Source organism: Anser anser (genome assembly GCF_964211835.1).
Source record: "Anser anser genome assembly, chromosome: 4".
Lineage (NCBI taxonomy): Eukaryota > Metazoa > Chordata > Aves > Anseriformes > Anatidae > Anser > Anser anser.
In genome coordinates, this window is record NC_139724.1 from 29,918,113 (window position 1) to 29,941,408 (window position 23,296).

Consider the following 23,296-nt stretch of genomic DNA (forward strand, 5'->3'; position numbering starts at 1 on the left):
AGATGTGTTACCCCATTTTTTAAATATTCCTTTTAATTTTAATTTTTATTTTTTTAATATCAGAAATAAAGCAACATGAAACGTTCTGGCTTTGGTCTTCCCAATGTATAATACAGATACAAGACTTCTGCATTATTCTAACCTCTCCCTGTATATTACTCCAAGGACTGTAGGAGGAAGTTTGGTTCTTTTTGACTCCTTAGACTCAGATCTCATATTGACCTGCTTGTCTGCCATCCATTTTATTATTTCCCTGAGATGTGTATCAAGCTAATCAGCTTGCAGCTTGCTGATGCCTGACTTGATCTTTTGAATATTTCAATAATCCTCTTCCAGACTTTCCAATTCTTTCTTTTATTCTGAGATTTATTAAAATGTTAAGAGCTAGTAAACTCTTCCAACATTCTCAGGAGAAATTATCTAATCTGACAGATAGATGTATGTTCCTAAAAATAATAATAAAAAAAAAAAATTCACAGCTGTTTATCATCTTCCTCAGTTGCTATTGGCCTAGAAAATATAACCTCATCTTTATGTTGCAAAAGTGTTTTTTTTTTCTCTCTCATTTTTCCTCTCAGTACTTTACAATATCAGACATGGAATCTTTAGCTTTTTTTTTTTTTTAATCAATTTTCTTCACTTCCCTTTTTCCGTTCTGCATTTTCCCTTCAGAACTTGCATTACTTTTCCCATGCTTATGCCGCTGCTAGCAATTCTCATAGACTAAGAACCAGGCACACAAACCTCACAGGCACGTGAACAAGTAGACCTCTCTCTTGATTTGTTCAGCTTCTCAAAAGCCCAGCCACATAGCTCTTACTGAGCAGGCAGGCAAGCAAATATATTAAACACACAGCTTGACAAATCCTTTTACATCCAAAAAGACTGGCTGCTTTGAAACTCTCCCCCCCAGCTTTTATATGTATTATGGTGTTGTTTGGGTATTTACTTCTGCATCCAGCTTTACTGAATTTTAATTGAGGCACTGAGAAGATAAAGCTGGTATGACAGGTTGAGAAAGAATTAATTGAACGACAATATTGATGAATCACATTAGTTCTATTAAATTACTTTTGGCAGCCATACTTCTGGCTCTAGGGAAGGGCAGGTCCTGGTCCTTCATAAAGATTTGCCAGCTTCCCCCTTTGAACCTTCTCTTTTTCCCCACCCAGTTTCAAAAGCCTAGCTAATTTTGATGCAAATATTATTCCTATAGTCTTATTCAAAAGGATGTATGTTAGTTGTCTGAACTTACTCCTGCATGTATCTTCTAGGACCTCAGCTGCAGTGGTGTGGGTAGCCTGTAGCGTGATCAGTAAAAAAAAAAAGTGTATTGGACTTGAAATGACCTGTATTTTTACTCTGACTTTGCCAGTGGATCATTATATTGCCTTAGGAAAGTCATTCAGCTTTTTACTTCATTTGCTGTGATACTTGTAAAGTGCTTTGAAATCAGTAAAACTCCTACTTAATTTCACTGCATTATTATTCTGCTAGCAAAGCTGAGCTTCTACTCTACTCACTTCTAAAAACATTACCTGGTAGGCTATAGTTTTCCGCATTATATCAGTGCCCAAAGTTGTAAGTTGTTTAAGTTTGAACTAGAAAAAAAAATAAAGCAAAAAGTCTTCATGTTAACATTATAATAAAGTATATTTTTCCTGTGTTAGAGAAATTGCTACATAAAGAAAAAAGGGAAGGAATTTCCATCAAAGCTGTGTTTTCAAATTTCAGAAATAAGCAGGACACAGTGAAGAGCATGGATAGTGGTAAACAATGTTAAGGCTACAAAGTTGAAAATATTTAAAAGCATGAAACTGAGGAATCAGTATAAAGAAATTGTATTAAGCTGCCTCTTGCACACTTTAAGAGATGCATTGTAAATGGGTATTCAGTTATAGCTGATTATCATTAGTTATATGATTAGCTGCTGCAGCAGCGGGAGATTGTAAAATCAAGTATCTTAATAGCTTCAGAGCAAGCAGAGACCGTAAGAATAATAACTTGTGCTCCTAGGAACAACAAATACAGTATCAGGATAAGGCTTTTGCAATCCTGAAGTTGGTTTCTTTGATTTTCAAGCATTTACCTGTGAATTCTGTTACCAAACCTGAAACAGCTTTTTGAATTCTAAGATTAATGTATCCAAGACACTGAAAGCTTTTTACATGTTGGTTTTGGACTGGGAACTAAGTGGTACAAAGAGATATATGAAGTTGCATAAGAAACTAGAATGCTTTGAAAAGTTGTGGTTTAGATACTAGAAATTTAGAAATTATGTATTTTTAGTTGTTTTATGTTTTAAAATGCATAGGTTGATTTGCTCTGAAATAAGCATATGATTAACCCTGAAGATATGGAGACATTTGCATCTAAGGATGTAGACAAACATCCTCTTCTTAACATACTGATACCAGTGAAAACTTTGTTCTGCTCTGGCTCCAAAACTATTTAGTTCAACCACCCAGGTTAATCAACAGACATATTGCATGATTCCAGGATGACTAAATTTATTTTGATGGCGTGTCTTAGGGGTGTTTAATCAAACTACTCAGTGGTAGAATTTAGGGGATCCCTCTGTCAGAGGATGCCACCAGGTTATGAGAAACTGGAGGGATTATGGGTAGTGGCAGCAGCCTCTCCCATTAGTAAAACTGGTTGTTGAATGTAAGTCTTTCCACACCTTCAGCTGATGCAATGTTAGGGAAGTTATGTGAGACCTTATATTTAACTTATATATATATTCATATATATATATGTATATATATATTCACTGTTTTGATAATCAAAGGTTTTATGCAACCAAAATTATCATAAGCTGCGTGTACCTGTGGTTCAAAAACATATTACAGAGGGGATAATGTTTGAGAGACATAGATTAGTAATTTATTTATTCATCTTGAAATTAGTGACATTTTGAATGCAAAATATCACATAAATTGATCATTAGCACTGTTTAGTAGAGCATTCATAGGCAGGGAAGAATTCTTTGAATCAAAGTGATTTAAATCATTCATTTTAATTGTGATCTAAATCAGAAAGACAGAGTTTATGGTTTAGGTAATTTGTACTGTTTTGCATTTGTATTTTACTTCAGAAAGAAAGGATCATTTTCATTGGTTTAGAATAATCTGTAAAATAAATTGATTCTCAAGCTGCATAAAGATTTCTTTTTGCTTGTCCGGACGATATGCAATACATGAAAGCAATTGTTCAAGGTTTTCTCAAGCTTGAAATACATTTGTTTAGATTTTCAAATCTGTTTTGTGGTAGAAAAATAGTTAAAAATAATTACTTTAAAATTATTTGTGATTTCTGACAAATTCTGATTTCTAATTCTGAAATTTGAATGCAGATGAAAACATACAGTGGAATTTTGAGTAATTTTTCTTAGTTACAATGAAGGTAGAATGAAATGTGCTGGGCACACATAAACAATAAGATATGCCAAATATGCTTTAAGGTGAAGTGAATGATTTCTTTACAGAAAACAATTTTTAGCTCTGTTTTATACAGTTTCTGAAAACAGTAGGACAAACTTTGAAAAGTAATTATATACTTAATCATAGAGGTGTGTGATGGGACTTTCAAAATCACATAACCACTTTTGTATATATTTGTGCACTCCTGAAAGCATCACTTGGATATAAATTCTGGACATAATTGAAAGCAGTTTTGTGAAAGCTTTTTCTTTCCCTTTAAATAAGATTTCCATTTTTTCCCTATTGTTTTTATTGGTATACAAGATACATATACAAAATAATGTTTTCAAACCCAAAATCAACTTAACCAAACTCAAATGAAAAAAATGTTCATTGTGTTCACTATTGAAATTGAGTTCAAGAGTAATTAAGGCAAAAGTCTGCACTGTGCAAAGTACTCATATTTAAATAAATGAAATGATACTGCAGTAGCTGAAAATAGAGTATTTAATGTATTCAGCACATGCCATTGCACTGACCTCAGGTTAGATATTTTCCTTTGTCTTCAGATACCTTTAACTCATTAAAATAAGGAAAAGTGAGAAGGGTTAATCACCATCCTATTCAATTTTAAATTAGTGTAAATGACATCACTAAATGATAGTAAGTAACCTGTCTATTTTTTGTCCCGTGTTACACCATTCCCCAATAATCTGAGATTTTCCCACATGTTCAGTTTCTTCCTGTACAAATGCCCTAACCTCTCTTGCATATGCCAGCCATCTTCTTCCACGCCAGTAGTCCAGTTTTCCTACACATTCATTTTCTATGATTTCTGACCTGCCACCTTGACATGTAACACTATGTGCTAAATCTAAGGCAAAGATGAATTCCTGGTGAGTTCACCTCATGCTTCCTTCTGCAGGAGCATCGTTATCTTCCATTTAGCCACCAATCATCATTCCGTGAAAACTCCCCATGTTGCAACGTCTCCTTCTCAGATGTGGCCAGTGGATTCCAAAGCAGTAACACTGGAGCAGGGCAGGGATGAGGAAATAAGAGTTCTGTGTGTAATGACATGAATCTAATTGCACTAGAAATAGGGCTAAAGATTGACAACATAAACTGGACAGGTTACAAATGTTGGCTGAGTTTATATTGTGTATAATAATGCTAACATGGCATTCTGTTTTTGTTGCTTTTACGTGTTCTGATGTTTCAGTGCTTGATACAGCAATCTAGATATTTGTGGTTGTTGTTGTTTCTTTTTGTTTGTTTGTTTTTCCCACATTTAATATTAATAATGAAGGTAATATTAATGGCAGTGTCTAGCCCTCCATCAGTACTCATGCAGGAAAAAAAAAACAACAAACGATTCTACAATTCTATGATCCTATCATACTGAAGTAGGATGCAAGGATTTCTGAAAGTGGGGCTAAAATTAAAAATGTTCTTGAAAATTCTACTAGTTCAGTAGGAAGTACAAATGCAATTCACCCTATCTTACGTCTGAAGAACTGATTGAACAATGTCCTGAAACCTTTCTGCCCGTTTCTTTGGTGGTTCACAGATAACTGAATATGTTGAGGTTGCAAGGTAGAGTGTGAAATTTTGTGCTATTTCCAACAACTCAATTATTGAAAAACTGTGGCTCTCATAGTGCTTCATATGAATAGAATCTGAAAGGTATTTTTAGATTATATATCAGTACACAGTAGCAAGAAAGCTTCATTCTTAGGATCAAAGATTGAGTAAAGTGTTATGTTGAGAAATGTGCCAAAGGAAAACAGCTGTTTTGGAGAAGTGTTGTGAATGCTCTTAGATTATTAACAAAACTAATTTACTTTGACATAACTTCATAATATTTAGAGCAGTGGTTTAGGCATATAAACAATTGATTGTGCAGTCAAAACCTATATGTTACCATTATAGAATATAGTGTATATTTAAAATGTTATAAACATTAAACTGTAGAATTTTAAGGCTTAACCATATTATTCATGTTCAGTGAAAATTCCTTGATGTATGTAAATGCATAAAGGGTCATTTAAAATGTAAGAAATGGTGGGGCTTAGATAGTTGGGAGGCATAAACCTAAATTCTTTTATGATATTCATTTCTGCTGAATTAAAATGAGAAAGATTTGGATAATTATCTGAATAACAATGAGCACTGGATTAAGCTGATATTCCCAAGAAAGTTGAAGAACTGTATGAAATGAATTAAAAAATGTGAGGTGTACTATCTAGTGATATTTAGTCTTTCTTCTTAGTGAAAGTTTTAACTGGATAGATATGCTGAAAGTAATATTTACCTTTTATCCTATGTCAATTGGAAAAAAAAACACTTTTCCAATTAATCAGATAAATATTTTTAGACGTTTCATTTGATGCACTCTAAATTAAAATTACAAGAACGCTGACAAATAAAAATTATAAAATGATTAATATCTGAAACATCTGAAGCTGAGATATATATTAGTACACTGCTGCACATATTTACTCATTGACTTTGTTGCATTGGCTTTCCACATTTATACATAATGCATACAATAACTCTGACTTTCTTTGATTTTGTGCTTTTCCTTCCAGGTTTGGATTTATTCTGCATAAGGATGAGCCTGTGCTCCAGAAAATTGATCTTGAAACTATGTCATACATCAAGACAATTAGTTTAAAAGATTATAATTGCATTCCTCAGTCACTGGCTTATACACATCTTGGAGGATTTTTTTTTATCCATTGTAAGCCTGACACTACTGGGGCTGTCCTACCACAGCTTATAGTGGATAGCGTTACTGATTCTGTGATTGGATATAATGGCGATGTAACAGGCACACCACACGTCTCTCCAGATGGACACTACCTTGTCAGCATTGATGACGCAAAGGGTCTTATGAGGTTCCAGTCCATTACAATGAGAGGAGAAATACAGGATGCATTTGACATTCATACAAATTTGCACATATCTGATGTAGCTTTTCAGCCATCATTCACTGAAGCTCATCAATACAATGTCTATTGTAGCTCCAGTACACAAACTGATGTTCTCTTCGTGGAGCTCTCCTCTGGCAAGGTTAAGATGGTGAAGAGTCTTAAGGAGCCTGTAAAGGCAGGCGAATGGCCTTGGAACAGTAAGAACCGTCTTATAAAAGATAGTGGCCTTTTTGGTCAGTATCTCATGACCCCTTCCAAGGAATCTCTGTTTATCCTGGATGGACGCCTCAATAAGTTAAATTGCGAAATCACCGAAGTTGAGAGAGGCAACACAGTAATTTGGGTTGGGGAAGTATAAGGATGTGTGTTGGATATTTACTGAATTAATAGTTTAACAGTACATTGCACTTAAATTATACCATTCTTTAAACCTAGACATTTCATTTGAAATTATTAGATCCTTCTATACCTGTTATTTCTTTGACTTAAACACAATTTGAGACAACTTCCATATAAAAGTTACTAAAACAACAGCTATATGATGATGGTACTCCTTATAAACTATCAGCCAAGATTGTATTGGTTGAGTGGAATTGCTGAATATTGAAATTGATGATAAACATCATGCATTACCTTAAATAAAATAGTAAAACACAAAGCTTCAGGGAATTTAACATGATACTTTGAATTTGTAAATGGAAGAATCATATGTAAATATGATTCAAATTTTGGTTTGGTTTGCTTCAGAAACAAAATAAGAGCTGTTGTACAACCTTTGATTCCTTAAACAGAAATATTATGTCCTGCTTTGTCCAGTCCACTGTTTAATCTTTTCGTGCCTTGAAGTGAAAGTCTCACAAGAAAGGTAAAGCATAGAAATTGTATAATTTATTCCCATTGTGTCTACAGGATTGCTTGTCATTGGAGAGAAACCTTTAGTATCAAATTTCTAGTCTCAAGCTTTGGAACATACAAAGAGAAAAAAAAAAAGAAAAAAGGAGAAGTTATATTTGCAGTGCACAGTTTTCTGATCGCTGCAGTTTGTGGAGTTTATTTTTATGGCGAGTCTTAGTTGAGAAAGCTGCTTGCAGAGGCTTACTTTTCTTTTTTTTCTTTTTTTGAAAAAAAGTAGGTATTAATTTTTTCAGCTGTCACAGGGTTTCATCAGTGAGGAGTTTCAGTTCTACTACAGAGAAACATTGCATTTAACTGTTCAGGGTAATCCACATTTTGAAAACATGTCATCATGAAGCTTCACCTATAGCAACAAGAAAACTGGTATTAAAAAACAAAACAAAACAAAAAACCACACGTTTAGGAAACTGGAAACTCAGAGAAATGAAGTCAACAACCTATAGGTAACACTTTTGCTTATGCATTTGTACCATTGAACCATATTTGTTAAACTATTTGGTTAACTCAATAGACCTTCAATTTCATGCATCCAATTGAATTAGTGAAAAAAAAAAGAATAAAAAACAAAAACTTTGTATTTTTTTATAGTTTGATAACTTAGAATTCTAATTTTAATGATGAGCAAACATCTAAATGGGAAAAATGAGATTCTCAGAAGTAGAATAACAGTAGTTAGTAGGATAAGAAAGCGAGCCGTAAACAACGATCCAGACTTAGAGCAATGACTTAAAAGTTTGGGAGTATTTTTATTTTTATTACGTTTTTGCTAAGGAATGCTTATAAACTCTTAAACTGACCTCCTTTTACTGAAGGCAATCAATAAAAGAAACAACACCTTTTTTAAAACAAAATTTTACTCCAATCTAGATTGTGTAAAACTATTTAGAAATCTGGAATTTTCTAGCATTGTAACCTTGTGTGCATTTAGCATCCTGCCCTGTGTGATACAGTAGATCTCTCTTTAGCTTGAGCAAACCTCCTGGTAGGTAGATTTAACTAAATTAAGAGTCTGCTTACATTTCTAGTTACTGAATCTGTTTTCCAAGTTTTTTCCATTGTGAACAAACAAGAATCATGTAATCTGTCTGTTACTCACTTATTTGCAGTAGTCTGTTTCATGCATTTTTCTTCTGTAGCTTACACCATGTGAATGTTCTGTATGTAGAAAATGCTTGACAAAAGGAGAATAAACCCCATAAATTTTAAACTGACCTGACTTTGGTGAATGCTCCAATATAGCCACATGAAGTGGTATGTAACATAGATTTTATCTGAAAGCAGGGTAGAAGGAATTTAATCTGCCTTTTATATCTATAAAACATGTATATAAAATAAATTATATCCAGTGTGGAAAGAAAACTTTTTACAAGAGTTTAACTAACTGGAAAATTTCCTTTGGCTGCTACAGAGAAAAGCTTATCTACTAATCAATTAGGTACGGAGTAATTAGAGTATAGACATGTTTATTCTGTTGCCTGGCTTCTGGATCCAAAGACCCCTAGTCTAGAAGCTGTTTAAATGTAAAAGCCTAAACTGAGAAGCATGGCACTAAACAACTGAAAAGCTCACTGTCCAGTCTGCCCGGTATAGGTGGAATGTACTTTGCCTTCTCCTTGCATAAGCATTAACAGTAAAAGATAAGAATTGCATCTCATGACAATCATGAGATTCCTTTCATAGGACCGTAGAGTGGTTTTGGTTGGAAGGGACCTTAAAGACAATCCAGTTCCAACCCCCCTGCCAACACCTTCCACTAGACTAGGTTGCCCAAAGTGCCCCATCCATCCTGGTCTTGAACACCTCCAGGGATGGGGCATCCACAGCTTCTTTGGGAAACCTGTTCCAGAGCCTCACTGCACTCTGCGTAAAGAGTTTTTCCTAATGTCTGATCTAAATCCACCCTTTTTCAGTTTAAAGACATTGCCCTTTTTCCTATGCTCCTTGATGAAGAGTCCCTCCCCATCTTTCCTGTAGGCCCCCTTTAGGTACTGGAAGGCCTTGGAGCCTTCTCTTCTCTTTCTTTGACAATGAAAGACGTGTTGCATGACCCCATAGAATCTCTATTAAAATCCAAGCTAGTTGTCAGTTTTGGTAGTGTCTTTATTCTTTTGTATTAGCAGCATATGGCAATTGGAGAAGCTTTAAAATATAAATAAAATATTACCTGTATATGAAAAAGGAGACCAAAATCTCTACTCATGTACCTGACAGATTTGATTGTCAATAATATTACAGTTGTTTGTATTGTATAGAATTTGTCCAAATCGCTGTAGGTCTAGCCCTAGCTCAAAGATCATGGTTTATTTCTTTCCCATTGTTACGGAATTGAAACAGGTTTCTGGTGTCCAGGAGTTCTGATCCCATTAATAAATGAGAATTGAAACACTGTCTTCAGTGTTTCAAGTTTCCCTTAATACAAACCCAGATGTACCAATAGATGGTTTCACATCATGTCTTTTCTGATTGCTGCTGTAAGCAGAGGCAATGAATGCCTTTGGTTAATTTGTGGTAAACACCCACAATTTATTTCACGAGCTGTTATAAATCTTTAAGGTTTAGAATTTTATTACAGAAATAGATTAGAGAAAAGAAGTGGAAGATAATATAAATGTAATGGAGGAAGCTAAGTTCTCTTACAGCTGCTGAAAGTTTCCTTTATGTTCCTGAATGCAAATGAATTTGAGAGAAGTGCATGTGAGGACAAGACAGTGCCCTTCAGCAGGGATTGCAGTGATGGAGTTTCATTTGGTAAGGTAGAGTTCATAAATCCAAAACTAAAATGTCTTTTCAAATACGTAAGAAACATATTTAGTATGTCTTTAAGAAATTCAGTGGCAAAAATGATGAAATAAGTTTCAAAGAACTCTACATATTGTTGTCAATTATATCAGTGAGATTAAAAGTGTCAGTCTGAGTTTTTTATTGAGCCTCTTGCTCACACCATATCATTAAGTAAGGCTGTCTATTGAATACAGGTTAAAGGGTATCTGAATATTTAAGTCTGTCATTGTATTATATAGATTTTAAATAGCGATCTTCATGGACAGTTTCAGTTTCTTTGAAATAACAGAATCTTCTGAGATTGAATATGGGTTTCCTTTGTGTTGCTGAACAACTGTTTTGTTACACTGCTGTAGCATCAGCATTTCAGTGAGGAATTAAATATTCCTAAATATAGATTGCAGAATAGCAGCATTACAAATTATAAAGGTTGTATTAATATAATAACATACTTATTAAACCATTTTGTCGAGTTACCTCAAAATACTCAGTTTGATTTAAACAGAAAGATTACTGTCAGCTTAATTTAGGACATTTGTTTTTACCTAGTAAAAGAACAGTAGCAGGGTTATTTGCAGGATATTTGGTAAATAAATTGGTAGGTCTTGATTATGGAAAAAAAAAATACAATCCTCCGTACTCATATCTTTCCCTTTTTATGATATTTTGAAGAGAACACCTGTAATGCGTTTCAAGATTTTCTGGAAAAATGAGTCAGTTAGTTGCTATGGTAACATGTCTAATGAATATTTTAAGAATTTAAAATTGCATTAATTACCATTTTCACTTATTCTCCTTATTCTTCTAATCATTCACTCAAGCAACTTTAGGGAAAACCAATGCAGGTGCAAAAGCTTTGTAGAATATTTTATAGATCAATAGATTCCAGTTTTGTCTGATTGAATTTTAGTGTGTAAATGTGTGTGTTTGAAATAGGCTATGTCTTAGACAGGTGCTCTCACCACTGGATTAGGGTACAAAAAGAAGGAAACCTTCCCCTGCTCGTCCTTCATCTTCCTGCAGAGAAAAGAAAGGCCACATCTTTTGTCTCCAAAGACTGTAGGTGGCGATTTTCAGCTTTCTGAACTCAGATCTGAAACAGCGGGAGGCCTGGTCCAGCTGAGCAGTAACAACCTGGAGTCATAGCAGGGTCCTATACCCTGCGTCAATTCCATTAGCTGCCTCTAGACCATCTTTTTCATCCTCTGCCTCTCTCAGCTCTGAGCTACCCAATGTTTTCCATTGGCAGAGAGGACTCCTAACAATAAGCCCAGCAATGCACTCTGAAAGCTACTTAGCAACAATACCTAAGCCTAACCCACTTCTGACTCAAAGTTAGCACTAAGTATTCAAGCAGCATGTGTCATCCAGCAGCAATGTAACCTGGCGGTACCCTGGTTATGGCAGGTTGGGGCCAATTTCAGTGCTTCAATGGAGGTGATAAGCCCAGTATAAAGAGGATTATGGATGAAGAGAATAAGAAGAAATAACCTGTTTTTCTCACACAAATTACCAGAAAAATGCTTAAAACAGGGGTCAATATACAAACAATTGTTTTGTTTCCTTTAAAATCTATGGTTTAAAGGAATACAAATGACAGAATGTTAGACCTTGTAGAACGGTAATCACAAAATTACTTTCTAGATGTTTTGATTTATTTATAAAATCCTTATAACCTTACCAGCTCTGTTAAAACAGTGAAACATACATTTATTCATGGCAATGCCATTTGTTGTGATATTATTCTTCACCTTCAATACTACTACTACTACTTTAATAATATTTTCCAGACTGTATGTGTAAACAATTGTCACAACTTCTCACCATTTTTTTGGTGAAGTTAGACAAATACTCGATCACCATGGCCATCGTCGCACCTGCTGCAGTTGAAGTTCAGCTTTCTTGAATACAGATGTCCAGACTGAAAGCACTATTCTGAGTGAGGGGAAGGCCTGGGACCCCAGTTTCTATTTTTTGCTCGCATCTCCACAAGGAGGAGCTGAGGAGCTTTTTGAGCCTGGAGAGGAGACAGCTTCAGGGAGACCTAATACCTGCCAGTACCTATGAGGAGGCTACCAAAAAGATGAAGCCAGATTCTTCACAGTGGTTCATGTTAACATGACAAGACACAGCCACAAAAACTGCAACAAGAGTTTCAGACTGGATATAAGGAAAAGGTTTTTCACTGTGAGGACAGCCAAGCATTGAAGTGAGCTGCCCAGAGAGGCTGTGCAGGCTCTGTCCATGGAGGTTTTCAAGATCCTGCTGGATTACAACTGGAGCGTCCTTGTCTATCATCTAGCTGAACTGGCTTTGAGCGGGGTGTTGAACTGAAGATCTAAAAGTTCTGTTATCAGCTTGCAACCTGAATTATCTGGTAATCCTGTGATTCTGACTTGGGGACGGAAATAATACCAATCAATTTATTTCAGTTGTTTAAGTTTCTGACGGAACTTGCACAGCAGGTACTTAAATGCACATTTGCAAATGAAAAGCCCTAGTGTTAAGGTTGAAATGAAATATGGCCTAAGTAAGCCTGAGAAAATAATGTGTTTTGTCATTTGTAATCCTTAGCTCTGAACATCTCATTTTCAAACAAGGGTATTGTCATTTTGAAATCTGCAGTACGTTTCTTGGCTTCCAGGAGATCCCAAGCTGATAATAGAACTTGCACAAGATGAAATACATGCAGCTAAGTGCTCCTTTCTAAATATCTGAGAAGTAGCTATAGCCTAGGAAGAAGGTACTCAAGGACAGCATTGTAGATAAGGTCTCTAACACTCTGAGGCAACATATGTCCAAATGTGAACACTGTCACCTTAATGTGTCCTTGGTCACAATTCCCCAGGTTCAACAGATTATATATTTGGTATCATACTAGAGTGAAAAAAAAAAAGATCTAAACTTAATGAAATCACAAAAATAATGAAATTTGAAAGTAATGTAAAGCAAAATCTTAGTTATGTTGATATTAGGAGTCCTTTCATAGTGCGCACCACATTAAGCATACTGCAGTAAAGGCAAAAAAGACAATTTGGTAATTTGGTGAGCTTTGTCATTCTTATATTGGAGAAGGAAGAGAATATGATGGGTCTGTAAACTAAGAGTAAAACTTAGTGTTTTATGCTTGCAAGGGAGACATGTTTACATTTCTTGATAGAGGTAATTAAAATCAGCTCCTCCCCCCCTTTTTTTTTAATAGTAATGTAGAAATAACTGTTTAGAGAACTACTAACAAGGCTATGTGCTCAGAAGAAAAATCTATTGACATTAATTTTATAAAGAATAATAACCAGTGTATAAATATATATATTTCACTTGAATCTATCCTATCTGTCACCTCTTAATGGGTTAAAAGCCATGTTTGGTGTGCCACTACCTTAAAATGATTTTAAAACCATCTTTGTTGAGCTATATTTCACAAAGTATGACAAATTCAGTTACTTGTAAAGGACTGAATGATACTGAAATTGCCTTTTTCTATTTAGAAGTAATGCATGAAAAATCACTTCTTCTAGCTTATGAATATTAAAATTCTTATTTTAATCTACTAGATGAAAAAACAGTTTCTTGCTATTAGTCATAATGTTAATGTTCTTATTTTTAATCTTCATGAGATAGTGTGTCCTTTACCTTTTCACAAGGCTGGACCATAGTTCTCTCATTTTGTTATACTTATAAAATATTTTTCTCTTGTAATTAAAACTTAGGTATATGCTTTGCTTTTAATTAAATATGTATTAAACCTATGGCAAAGTAATGTTTTTGACTAGTGACATTTTTCAGTGCTTTTTCCTTTTGAAGAGAAAAAAAAAAAAAAAAAAAGGAAACCACAATTCCCAGCAAATCTCCCAGCACATCCTTGAAGTCTTCAACAAGAAGACTCCCTTCCCCCAGCTGGCTCTCTGTGTCCCTTTACTCATGCCTTGCTCCATTTTCCTTATGCAAGCTTTCTTTATCTTCTCTTAGAACAAATTGGCAGCCTAGCCTACAACCATTATGTTATAAATATAAACATATGTTAAAGGCAAACATCAACGAAGTATTTTATGCATAAAATTTTCACAGTTTTCATTGTGTTATAATAATTAAAGATATTCTTTTATTTCTATGAAATTGTCATTTTTTTAAAAAAAGGATTTTTCCCCTAGCTTCTTGTGCAAAGTGTGCAATGCAAATTATTAATGTGAACGCTCCCTTTGAGAGATAATATAAGATGTAAATGTAATTATAGAGAACAAAAAGAATAATCATCATTATTATTGTTTCATCTCAGTAGACCTATGCCAAACTATTGTTAATGATGCAGCCATACACGGTGAGGAAGTAGAAGCAACACCATAGTTACATTGGGGATTGCATAAGGAGAAATTATTGCGTAAATAAGGAAAGAAGAGGAGCTAAGTCTCCAAATTAGTACAAAATTAGTTTTGAGGTGTCTTAAAATCAACATTCTAAATAAATAATCATTTTTTCTGTAATTATGTAAAGATTAGCTAACAGGATATGCTTGCAAACTGTACTTAGATGCTCTTTCCAAGTAGTTTCTTCTGATACTTCTTTGAAAGCAGAACTACACTGTTTAATCTGTTCAGTCTGGACTGTTAGACTCCTCCACTGTTTGGTGGCTTCTGGCTCCTTTGTATTTTCAGTTAAGTGGATTGCTGGGTTGGCATTCCTGCTGTCTTGCCCTCTTTTCACCTGTGAATTTAGAGACAAAATCCAGCACTGCTGTGGTAGCAGCAAACATCTTTCCCACCTGATCAGCATGACCATTCCAGTTGTATCTTATGCCCAGAGTAGATATGGCTGAAATGATTTATCATTTTCTCTCAAATGATATTAAACTGTGAAACCCTTACTTTCATAATGGTACTTCCACAATGTACTGCTTCTACTCTTCTTGCCTTGTTAAACTGTATTTACTTTGACTAACTTCAGTCTTCTACTGAAGAGACATTTTCCTATCTCCATGTTTCACCCAAAGAAAACATCTTACCTTCAGTTCACTAAAATGAGGTATCACACTCCATTTTTTGCATGTCTTTATTTACTCTGAGTAAGAATGGGTATCTCATAGTACTAGTCCTTCATGCCTACTTGCAGCAGTACTTTATGAGCACTGAGGAGGAAAGATGTGAAAGAGAGGCATTGGCACATCAGTGAAGACCTGTGTAGCAGCACTACAGTACTTTCATCCCATGTTTGCTTCCTTCTCTTTCACATGCTGGGGATGCTGAGACACTGAGATATAGTAATGGATGTTGCTCTTGACTGTGGCTAGGAGCAAGCAGGTGGAATACTAACTTGATTTCAGCACTGGAAACTACAGTGTTTTTGGACTCAGTTAAGTGGTGAAAGCAAATGTTGGTTCCAGATTGCAAACCAGACATTGTACATAGCCCTTCAAAGCATGGGGTCTGACAGAATTCCAGTTAGTGTTAGGGCACTCCTGTTTGGGCTGAGGAAATTTCCTCAAAGGACCTAAAAAGCCTTACATTTGCTTTACTTTTTTATTATCATTATGTTTGTCTTTATCGCCTTTATAATTAATATTGTTTTTAGCATTTATAGCCTATTGTTCAGTACCAGAAATGCTGCTACTTTTATGTTGTTGGCTATATGCCAATAGAAGAAATGATTGCGTGTCCCTATTCCTCCTGCCTGCAAGCACTCTGTTTATGGGCATAAGTAATTATGCATAAGACACAATAAAGTTGTGATGGTCTAAGGGTAGAAGTCTAGGATAGAACAAGGGTAGAAGAATGGCTTTGGAATCGTATATAAAATACTTGCAGCAAAGTATATTAGGGATAACTACATTGCAAAATATGGTTTGTTTTCCTCTGGCTTTTTAAAAGATATATCAGTGGATATAAAAGAAGTGCAAGCTAATATGCCATTGGCTGCCTTTGGGATGAACAGAATCCTCATAACATTTTCCTTATTGCTGTTCAGAAGAGCATGCTGTCAGAAGAGTGTAGGTATATAGTGCTGTACCTGTAAAGAAGCCTGGGCATTTGAATCACAGAAGAGAGCTGGAGATTTAGTTTACTTCGTCTGTTTCTCAAGTGCATGCAGTCCAAGATAGACTTTTAATTGAAAGCTTGAAAGTGAAAATGTGAAAACATGACTGAGTGGAGCAAAGCCACACATTACAGAGACATTGCAAAGAAGAAACACAATGGTTTCATCCAAAGTAGGTATGACTAGAGGATGTTAATTCTGTTCTTATGGCGAGTTCTCTCCAAATAAACTGAATTGGGCACATGTATGTCCTAGCTTGCTGAAGGGTAAAAGTTGTTACCAGACTTAGCTGTCATTTCATTATTTAGATGTGCTTAATATAGCTTGAATGTTTCTATAAAGAAGCAAAGATGCTAGAGGGCTGGACTGAAACAGAACTTACTGTTGCAATACTAAATCTGGGGGCAGATCTGGTGTACAATGTCTAGCTAACATAGCCACCCATTGCTAGTACAAGCACCATCTAAGCAAATGTTTTCTTGTCTGTGGAATACCTACAAACAGGGAGGGAACTGTTTTGGAATCACAGTTATCCCTAGCCAGTGCTTGCAGGATTGCAGGGATGGTGACTAGGGCTGGTCTAAAGGCAGTTCAAGCAAATCCTGACCCTTTAAGATCCATCGGGTTTCAAACACCAAATGAAAAAGAAGTATGGGGAGAAATGGCCACATACCAGGAAACTGGCTCACTATTTTTTTTCCTTTTGTTAAGGAATATAAATAAGTGGCAATATGAAAAAGCTGAGAGATCTCTGCACTAATCCATTGCAATAGCAGCCACACAGTTTCCACACTTGTGCAGATGATTACCAAGTGCTAGAGTTGTTGAGAATTGCTCTTCCACTGCACAAATTATTGTGGCTTGCCTCTTATCTCTGGAAAAACATGCAAACAAGACCTGCAGGCAGGAAAAATAGGGCTTCCTCAGTTTGATATATTCATAATTTTAGACTCCAGTTAAAAAAAATTGGTATGACTAGAACAAAAATGTCTTTAATCAACTTACTCTAATCAGTCACAGTAGTATCAACATGCTCGCTGTTAGCACTTCGTTGTTTCATAACATCTGAAAGATAAAGTTTTTCCTCTGCAATATTCTCTAATCCTAATACTGTATACCATAGGGTCATGTTTTTATGCTGAGCAGAAACATAGTGTGATATTTTGAAGAAAGCACCTTTATCCTGGAACCCTACAAGGACTTCGGTATCCATAGGCTCACTCAGCACAGGATGCCAAATTGCATCTGAATTTGGCAGCAGCTTTTGTGCCTGTCTTAGGCAAGAGACTACCCATAGGTAAGGTGTCAGGATCCCATCAGCAGGATCTCTCTGGTGGCTCCTGCTATATTTATTTATTTATTTGCCCCCCTCCACTCCCCAAGCAGGAGGTATTACCTCATTGGAAATGAAAACTGACACTTGTACAGGGGGCTGACCGTCTGCAGAATTTGTCATGAAAATTTCTGGCTGCACAGACTCTGCCAAATGTCTGGTAGCTTGCTTCCGTAGAGACATCTGCTCTCAGCTTTTGCAGAATTTGGAATATCACCATCCCCATTTTCTTATTTTGCTCATCCATCTGAGAAAGCTGGATTCTGCATGTACTTCCATGAGGATTAAAATATCTTCTATTAGTCAGTTATGTCTACTAGCTCATCTATTACTGCAAACCGTTTAAGTTACATGGACTCCTTCAATCATGCTTCATACAATTTCTTCCATGAATCTAAAACACTGATCCTATGTATGTAACTGCAAAGCTGGAGCTCACTGGCTGGGACCAACTGCCAGCTACCCTGGGGAGCGCAAGGACTAAATAACAATTGATGTCTGGACACTTCTGTTACAGGCCCAGAGAGAGACATTACATTCTGCTTTGAAAGTGTCACCAAATGAAGAAGAGAGAGTCTTACAGTGGATCTGTTTCCCTCACACCAAGGAGGCAATCACCTGTTAAGTGGGACAGACAGGTTCAGTTCCCATCCACTGTTTAAATGTGTTCAAAGGGCCCCTGCTGCCCCTGCTGTTGGGTTTCTAAGCACCATACATGAATTGTATGCTGTTCCTCTTCATACTGTTTCTGCTGTCATTGTACTATCCATGTCTTTCTTGTACAAACCTTTAATGGATGTTGTGGTTTAACCCGGCTGGCAGCTAAACACCACACAGCCGTTCGCTCACCCTCCCCCCTCCCTCTCTGGGATGGGGGAGAGAAACGGGAAAGTGAAGCCGGTGAGTTGAGATAAAGACAGTTTATTAAGACAGGAATATAATAATATAAGGAATATAAGGAATATAATAATAACAATAATAATAATAATAGTGATAATGATAATAGTATTAACAATAATAATGTGTAAGAAAACAAGTGATGCACAATGCAATTGCTCACCACCCGCTGACCGATGCCCAGCCTATTCCCGAGCAGCCGGCCCCCCCACCCCGGCCAGCCACCCCTATATATTGTTTAGCATGACGTCAGATGGTATGGAATACCCCTTTGGCCAGTTTGGGTCAGCTGTCCTGGGTCTGTCCCCTCCCAGCTCCTGCTGCACCCCCAGCCTGCTCGCTGGCAGGACAGAGCGAGAAGCCAAAAAGTCCTTGGCCTGGTGTAAACACTGCTCTGCAACAATTAAAACATCAGCATGTTATCAGCACTCTTCTCCTCCTAATCCAAAACATAGCACCCTACCAGCTACTATGAGCTACTTAACTCTGTCCTAACTGGAACCAGGACAGATATCCACCCCTTATTCCATACCATTTATGTCATGCTCAGGTTACACTCTTTCCAATACATTCTAATTAATCACCATTTTCATCTATGATATATAGCAATCATGGTAGTGATGACATACATTATTATATAATAATTAACATACTACAATTCAACTCATGGGCTATTCTCACCCAGTATCAAATCCCCTTGAGGTACACACCGGACCTCCCCATTCTTTTGCATTACCCACCAAGTGCATCCAGGTCCCTGAGCAAAAGCAATTCCACGAATGGGTTTGCCTTTTCCTGAGGCAGGAGTAGCCCAGACTGTTTTACCCAGCATGTTTCTTACGTGCACTACAGGAACTTTATCCCCTTCTACAGTGCGTAACAGGTTTGATTGGGCAGGTCCAGCTCGGTTGGCAGATCCCCTGGTATTGACTAACCAGGTGGCCTTTGCCAAATGTGTATCCCAATTTTTGAATGTCCCAGCACCCATTGCTTTCAGTGTAGTCTTCAACAGTCCATTGTATCGTTCAACTTTTCCAGAGGCTGGTGCATGATAGGGGATGTGATACACCCACTCAATACCATGTTCTTTGGCCCAAGCGTCTATAAGGTTGTTTCGGAAATGAGTCCCGTTGTCTGACTCAATTCTCTCTGGGGTGCCATGTCGTCATAAGACTTGCTTTTCAAGGCCCAGGATAGTGTTCCGGGCGGTGGCATGGGGCACAGGATATGTTTCCAGCCATCCGGTGGTTGCTTCCACCATTGTAAGTACGTGGCGCTTGCCGTTGCGGGTTTGAGGGAGTGTGATGTAATCAATCTGCCAGGCCTCTCCATATTTATATTTCAGCCATCGTCCTCCATACCAAAGAGGTTTTGACCGTTTGGCTTGCTTGATTGCAGCACATGTTTCACAGTCATGAATAACCTGTGCTATAGTGTCCATGGTCAGGTCCACCCCTCGATCACGAGCCCATCTGTAGGTTGCATCTCTACCTTGATGGCCTGAGGTGTCATGGGCCCATCGGGCTATAAATAATTCACCTTTATGTTGCCAGTCCAGGTCCACCTGAGCCACTTCAATCTTAGCAGCCTGATCCACCTGCTGGTTGTTTTGATGTTCTTCAGTAGCCCGATTCTTGGGCACATGAGCATCTACATGGCGTACCTTTACAACCAGGTTCTCTACCCGGGCAGCAATATCTTGCCACAATGCCGCAGCCCAGATGGGCTTGCCCCTGCGCTGCCAGTTGTTCTGCTTCCATTGCTGTAACCACCCCCACAGGGCATTTGCTACCATCCATGAATCAGTATAGAGATAGAGAACTGGCCACTTTTCTCGTTCAGCAATATCTAAAGCCAGCTGAATGGCTTTTACTTCTGCAAACTGACTCGATTCACCTTCTCCCTCAGCAGCTTCTGCAACTCGTCGTGTAGGACTCCATACAGCAGCTTTCCATCTCCGATGCTTTCCCACAATACGACAGGACCCGTCAGTGAACAAGGCATATTTCTTCTCATTTTCCGGTAGCTTGTTGTACAGTGGGGCTTCTTCAGCACGAACCACCTCCTCCTCTGATGATATCCCAAAGTATTTGCCTTCTGGCCAGTCCATAATCACCTCCAAGATTCCTGGGCGACTGGGGTTTCCTATTCGAGCTCGCTGAGTAATCAGTGCAACCCACTTGCTCCATGTAGCATCAGTTGCATGATGTGTAGAGGGGACCCTTCCTTTGAACATCCAGCCTAGTACCGGCAGTCGGGGTGCCAGGAGGAGCTGCGCTTCAGTACCGACCACTTCCGAAGCAGATCGAACTCCTTCATATGCTGCCAATATCTCCTTTTCAGTTGGAGTATAGCGGGCTTCAGATCCTCTGTATCCCCGACTCCAAAACCCCAGGGGTCGACCTCGAGTTTCCCCAGGTTCTTTCTGCCAGAGGCTCCAGGTGGGACCATTCTCCCCGGCTGCGGTGTAGAGCACATTCTTTACATCTGGTCCTGTTCGGACTGGCCCGAGGGCTACTGCATGAACTATTTCCTGCTTAATTTGTTCAAAGGCTTGTCGTTGCTCAGGGCCCCATTCAAAAGCATTCTTCTTACGGGTTACTTGGTAGAGCGGGTTTACAATCAGACTGTAATTTGGAATATGCATTCTCCAAAACCCCACGACACCTAGGAAAGTTTGTGTTTCTTTTTTGCTAGTTGGTGGAGACATAGCTGTTATCTTGTTGATCACATCCATTGGGATTTGACGGCGTCCATCTTGCCATTTTATTCCTAAAAACTGGATCTCTCGTGCAGGTCCTTTAACTTTATTCTGTTTTATGGCAAAACCGGCCTTCAGAAGGATTTGGACTATTTTCTTCCCTTTCTCGAAAACTTCTTCTGCAGTGTCACCCCACACAATGATGTCATCGATGTACTGCAGGTGTTCAGGAGCTTCCCCCTGCTCCAGCGCAGACTGGATCAGTCCATGGCAAATGGTAGGGCTGTGTTTCCACCCCTGGGGCAGCCGATTCCAAGTATATTGGACTCCCCTCCAAGTGAAAGCAAACTGTGGCCTGCACTGTGCTGCTAGAGGGATGGAGAAAAATGCATTAGCGATATCAGTTGTGGCATACCACTTGGCTGCCTTTGATTCCAGTTCATACTGGAGTTCTAGCATGTCCGGCACTGCAGCACTCAGTGGTGGCGTGACTTCGTTCAGGCCACGATAGTCCACTGTTAGTCTCCACTCACCATTAGACTTTCGCACTGGCCATATGGGACTATTAAAAGGTGAATGAGTCTTGCTGATCACTCCTTGGCTCTCCAGTTGACGAATTAGCTTATGGATGGGACTCAGGGAGTCTCGGTTGGTGCGATATTGCCGCCGGTGCACAGTTGTGGTAGCGATCGGCACTTGCTGTTCTTCAACCCTCAGCAACCCCACAACAGAAGGGTCCTCTGAGAGACCAGGCAAGGTAGACAACTGTTTAATGTCCTCTGTCTCCAAGGCAGCTATGCCAAAAGCCCAGCGGAACCCTTTTGGGTCCTTGAAATATCCTCTTCTAAGATAGTCTATGCCAAGGATGCACGGAGCATCTGGGCCAGTCACAATACGGTGCTTTTGCCACTCATTACCGGTTAGACTCACTTCAGCCTCCAATACAGTTAACTGCTGGGATCCCCCCGTCACACCATAAATACAGATGGGCTCTGGCCCTTTATAGCTTGATGGCATTAGAGTACATTGTGCACCGGTGTCTACCAAAGCCTTATACTTCTGTGCGTCTGACGTGCCAGGCCATCGAATCCACACAGTCCAATAAACTCGATTGTCCCTTTCCTCCCCCTGGCTGGAGGCAGGGCCCCTCTAGTCCTGGTCAGAATCTTCGTTTCTGTGTCTAAAGGACTGCCTGCTGGAAGTTGAAGCAGCAAACTTTTCAGAGAATTCCTTTTTCCCACTTGTTTTCCTTTGCAATTCACGTACCCGTGCCTCTAGGGTCGCAGTAGATTTTCCATCCCATTTTCTCATGTCCTCTCCATGGTCACGTAGGTAAAACCACAGGGTGGCGCGGTGTGTGTGCCCACCATATTGTCTTCCTTGCATAGATGAACGTTTACCCCTAATAGCTGAGACACTGGTTTGTACAGGTGGGGAGGAAAATAATCTCTCTTCAAGTTGACAGGAGACGCCTCCAGAGACTGCGAGATCGTGCTCCATCTCCAATTGCTTTGTCAATGCATGCGTCCCTAGCAAGGGATCCCAGCCGCCTGGCTTCCTTGCCCTCTAATTCCACATAATTGGCTCCAGTGTCCCAGCACCGGAGCAGCCAGGTGACAAGCTGCTCGCCTATACAGCGACCAAAATCTTTTCGCACATCTCGTAGCTCACGCTGGTATAGAGTCTGGGTAGTTACTGTTGATTTTTCGACACCCTCATCCTCATCTTCAGTCTCCTGCACCTTTGATGGCTGGTGTAGAGTCCGGGTAGTTACTGTTGATTTTTCGACATCCTCATCCTCATCTTCAGTCTCCTGCACCTTTGATGGCCCAGCCTCGTCTTCACTATGCCCAGACTTAGCAGAAGACTGTTTGCGTTGTAAACAACCTGAGCCTCTATACCATTTCTTCACCTTGTCTACAGGGGCAACTTGCACTGCTACAGCTCGTTTCTCTAATCCAGACACAGGGTCTGTCACAGGGGTTGGAATACCCTCTGCGGGGTCAACTTGCACTGCTACAGCTCGTTTCTCTGACCCAGACACAGGGTCTGCCACAGGGGTTGGAATACCCTCTGCGGGGTCAACTTGCACTGCTACAGCTCGTTTCTCTGACCCAGACACAGGAGTGGGAGCAGCTGCAGGAGCTGGAGCTGGAGTAGCTGCAGGAGCTGGAGCGGCTGCAGGAGCTGGAACTGGAGTGGCTGCGGGAGCTGGAGCTGGAGCGGCTGCAAGAGCTGGAGCGGCTGCAGGAGCTGGAGCGGCTGCAGGGGCTGGAGTGGCTGC

The 23,296-nt window shown here is 38.7% G+C and overlaps 2 protein-coding genes across 14 annotated transcripts in view; one reads left to right on the forward strand and one right to left on the reverse strand.

Annotated features, from left to right (window-relative positions):
• Window positions 1–8,484, forward strand: part of FSTL5 (follistatin like 5) — a 413,536-nt gene extending 405,052 nt beyond the window's left edge. For all 13 annotated transcript variants that reach the window (XM_083834399.1, XM_083834401.1, XM_083834389.1 and 10 more), the window contains one exon: window positions 6,014–8,484. In XM_083834399.1, coding sequence (XP_083690525.1) covers window positions 6,014–6,716 — 703 coding nt within the window. In that variant the 3' untranslated portion in view covers window positions 6,717–8,484. The remainder of the gene's footprint in view (window positions 1–6,013) is intronic.
• Window positions 8,485–17,087: 8,603 nt separating this feature from the next.
• LOC310899448 (uncharacterized protein) overlaps window positions 17,088–23,296 on the reverse strand; it is a gene marked incomplete at its 3' end in the record, with an annotated part of 38,997 nt that continues 32,788 nt past the window's right edge. Inside the window, exon 4 of the mRNA XM_083835800.1 lies at window positions 17,088–17,191. Within this exon, the coding sequence (XP_083691926.1) occupies window positions 17,088–17,191 (104 nt within the window). The remainder of the gene's footprint in view (window positions 17,192–23,296) is intronic.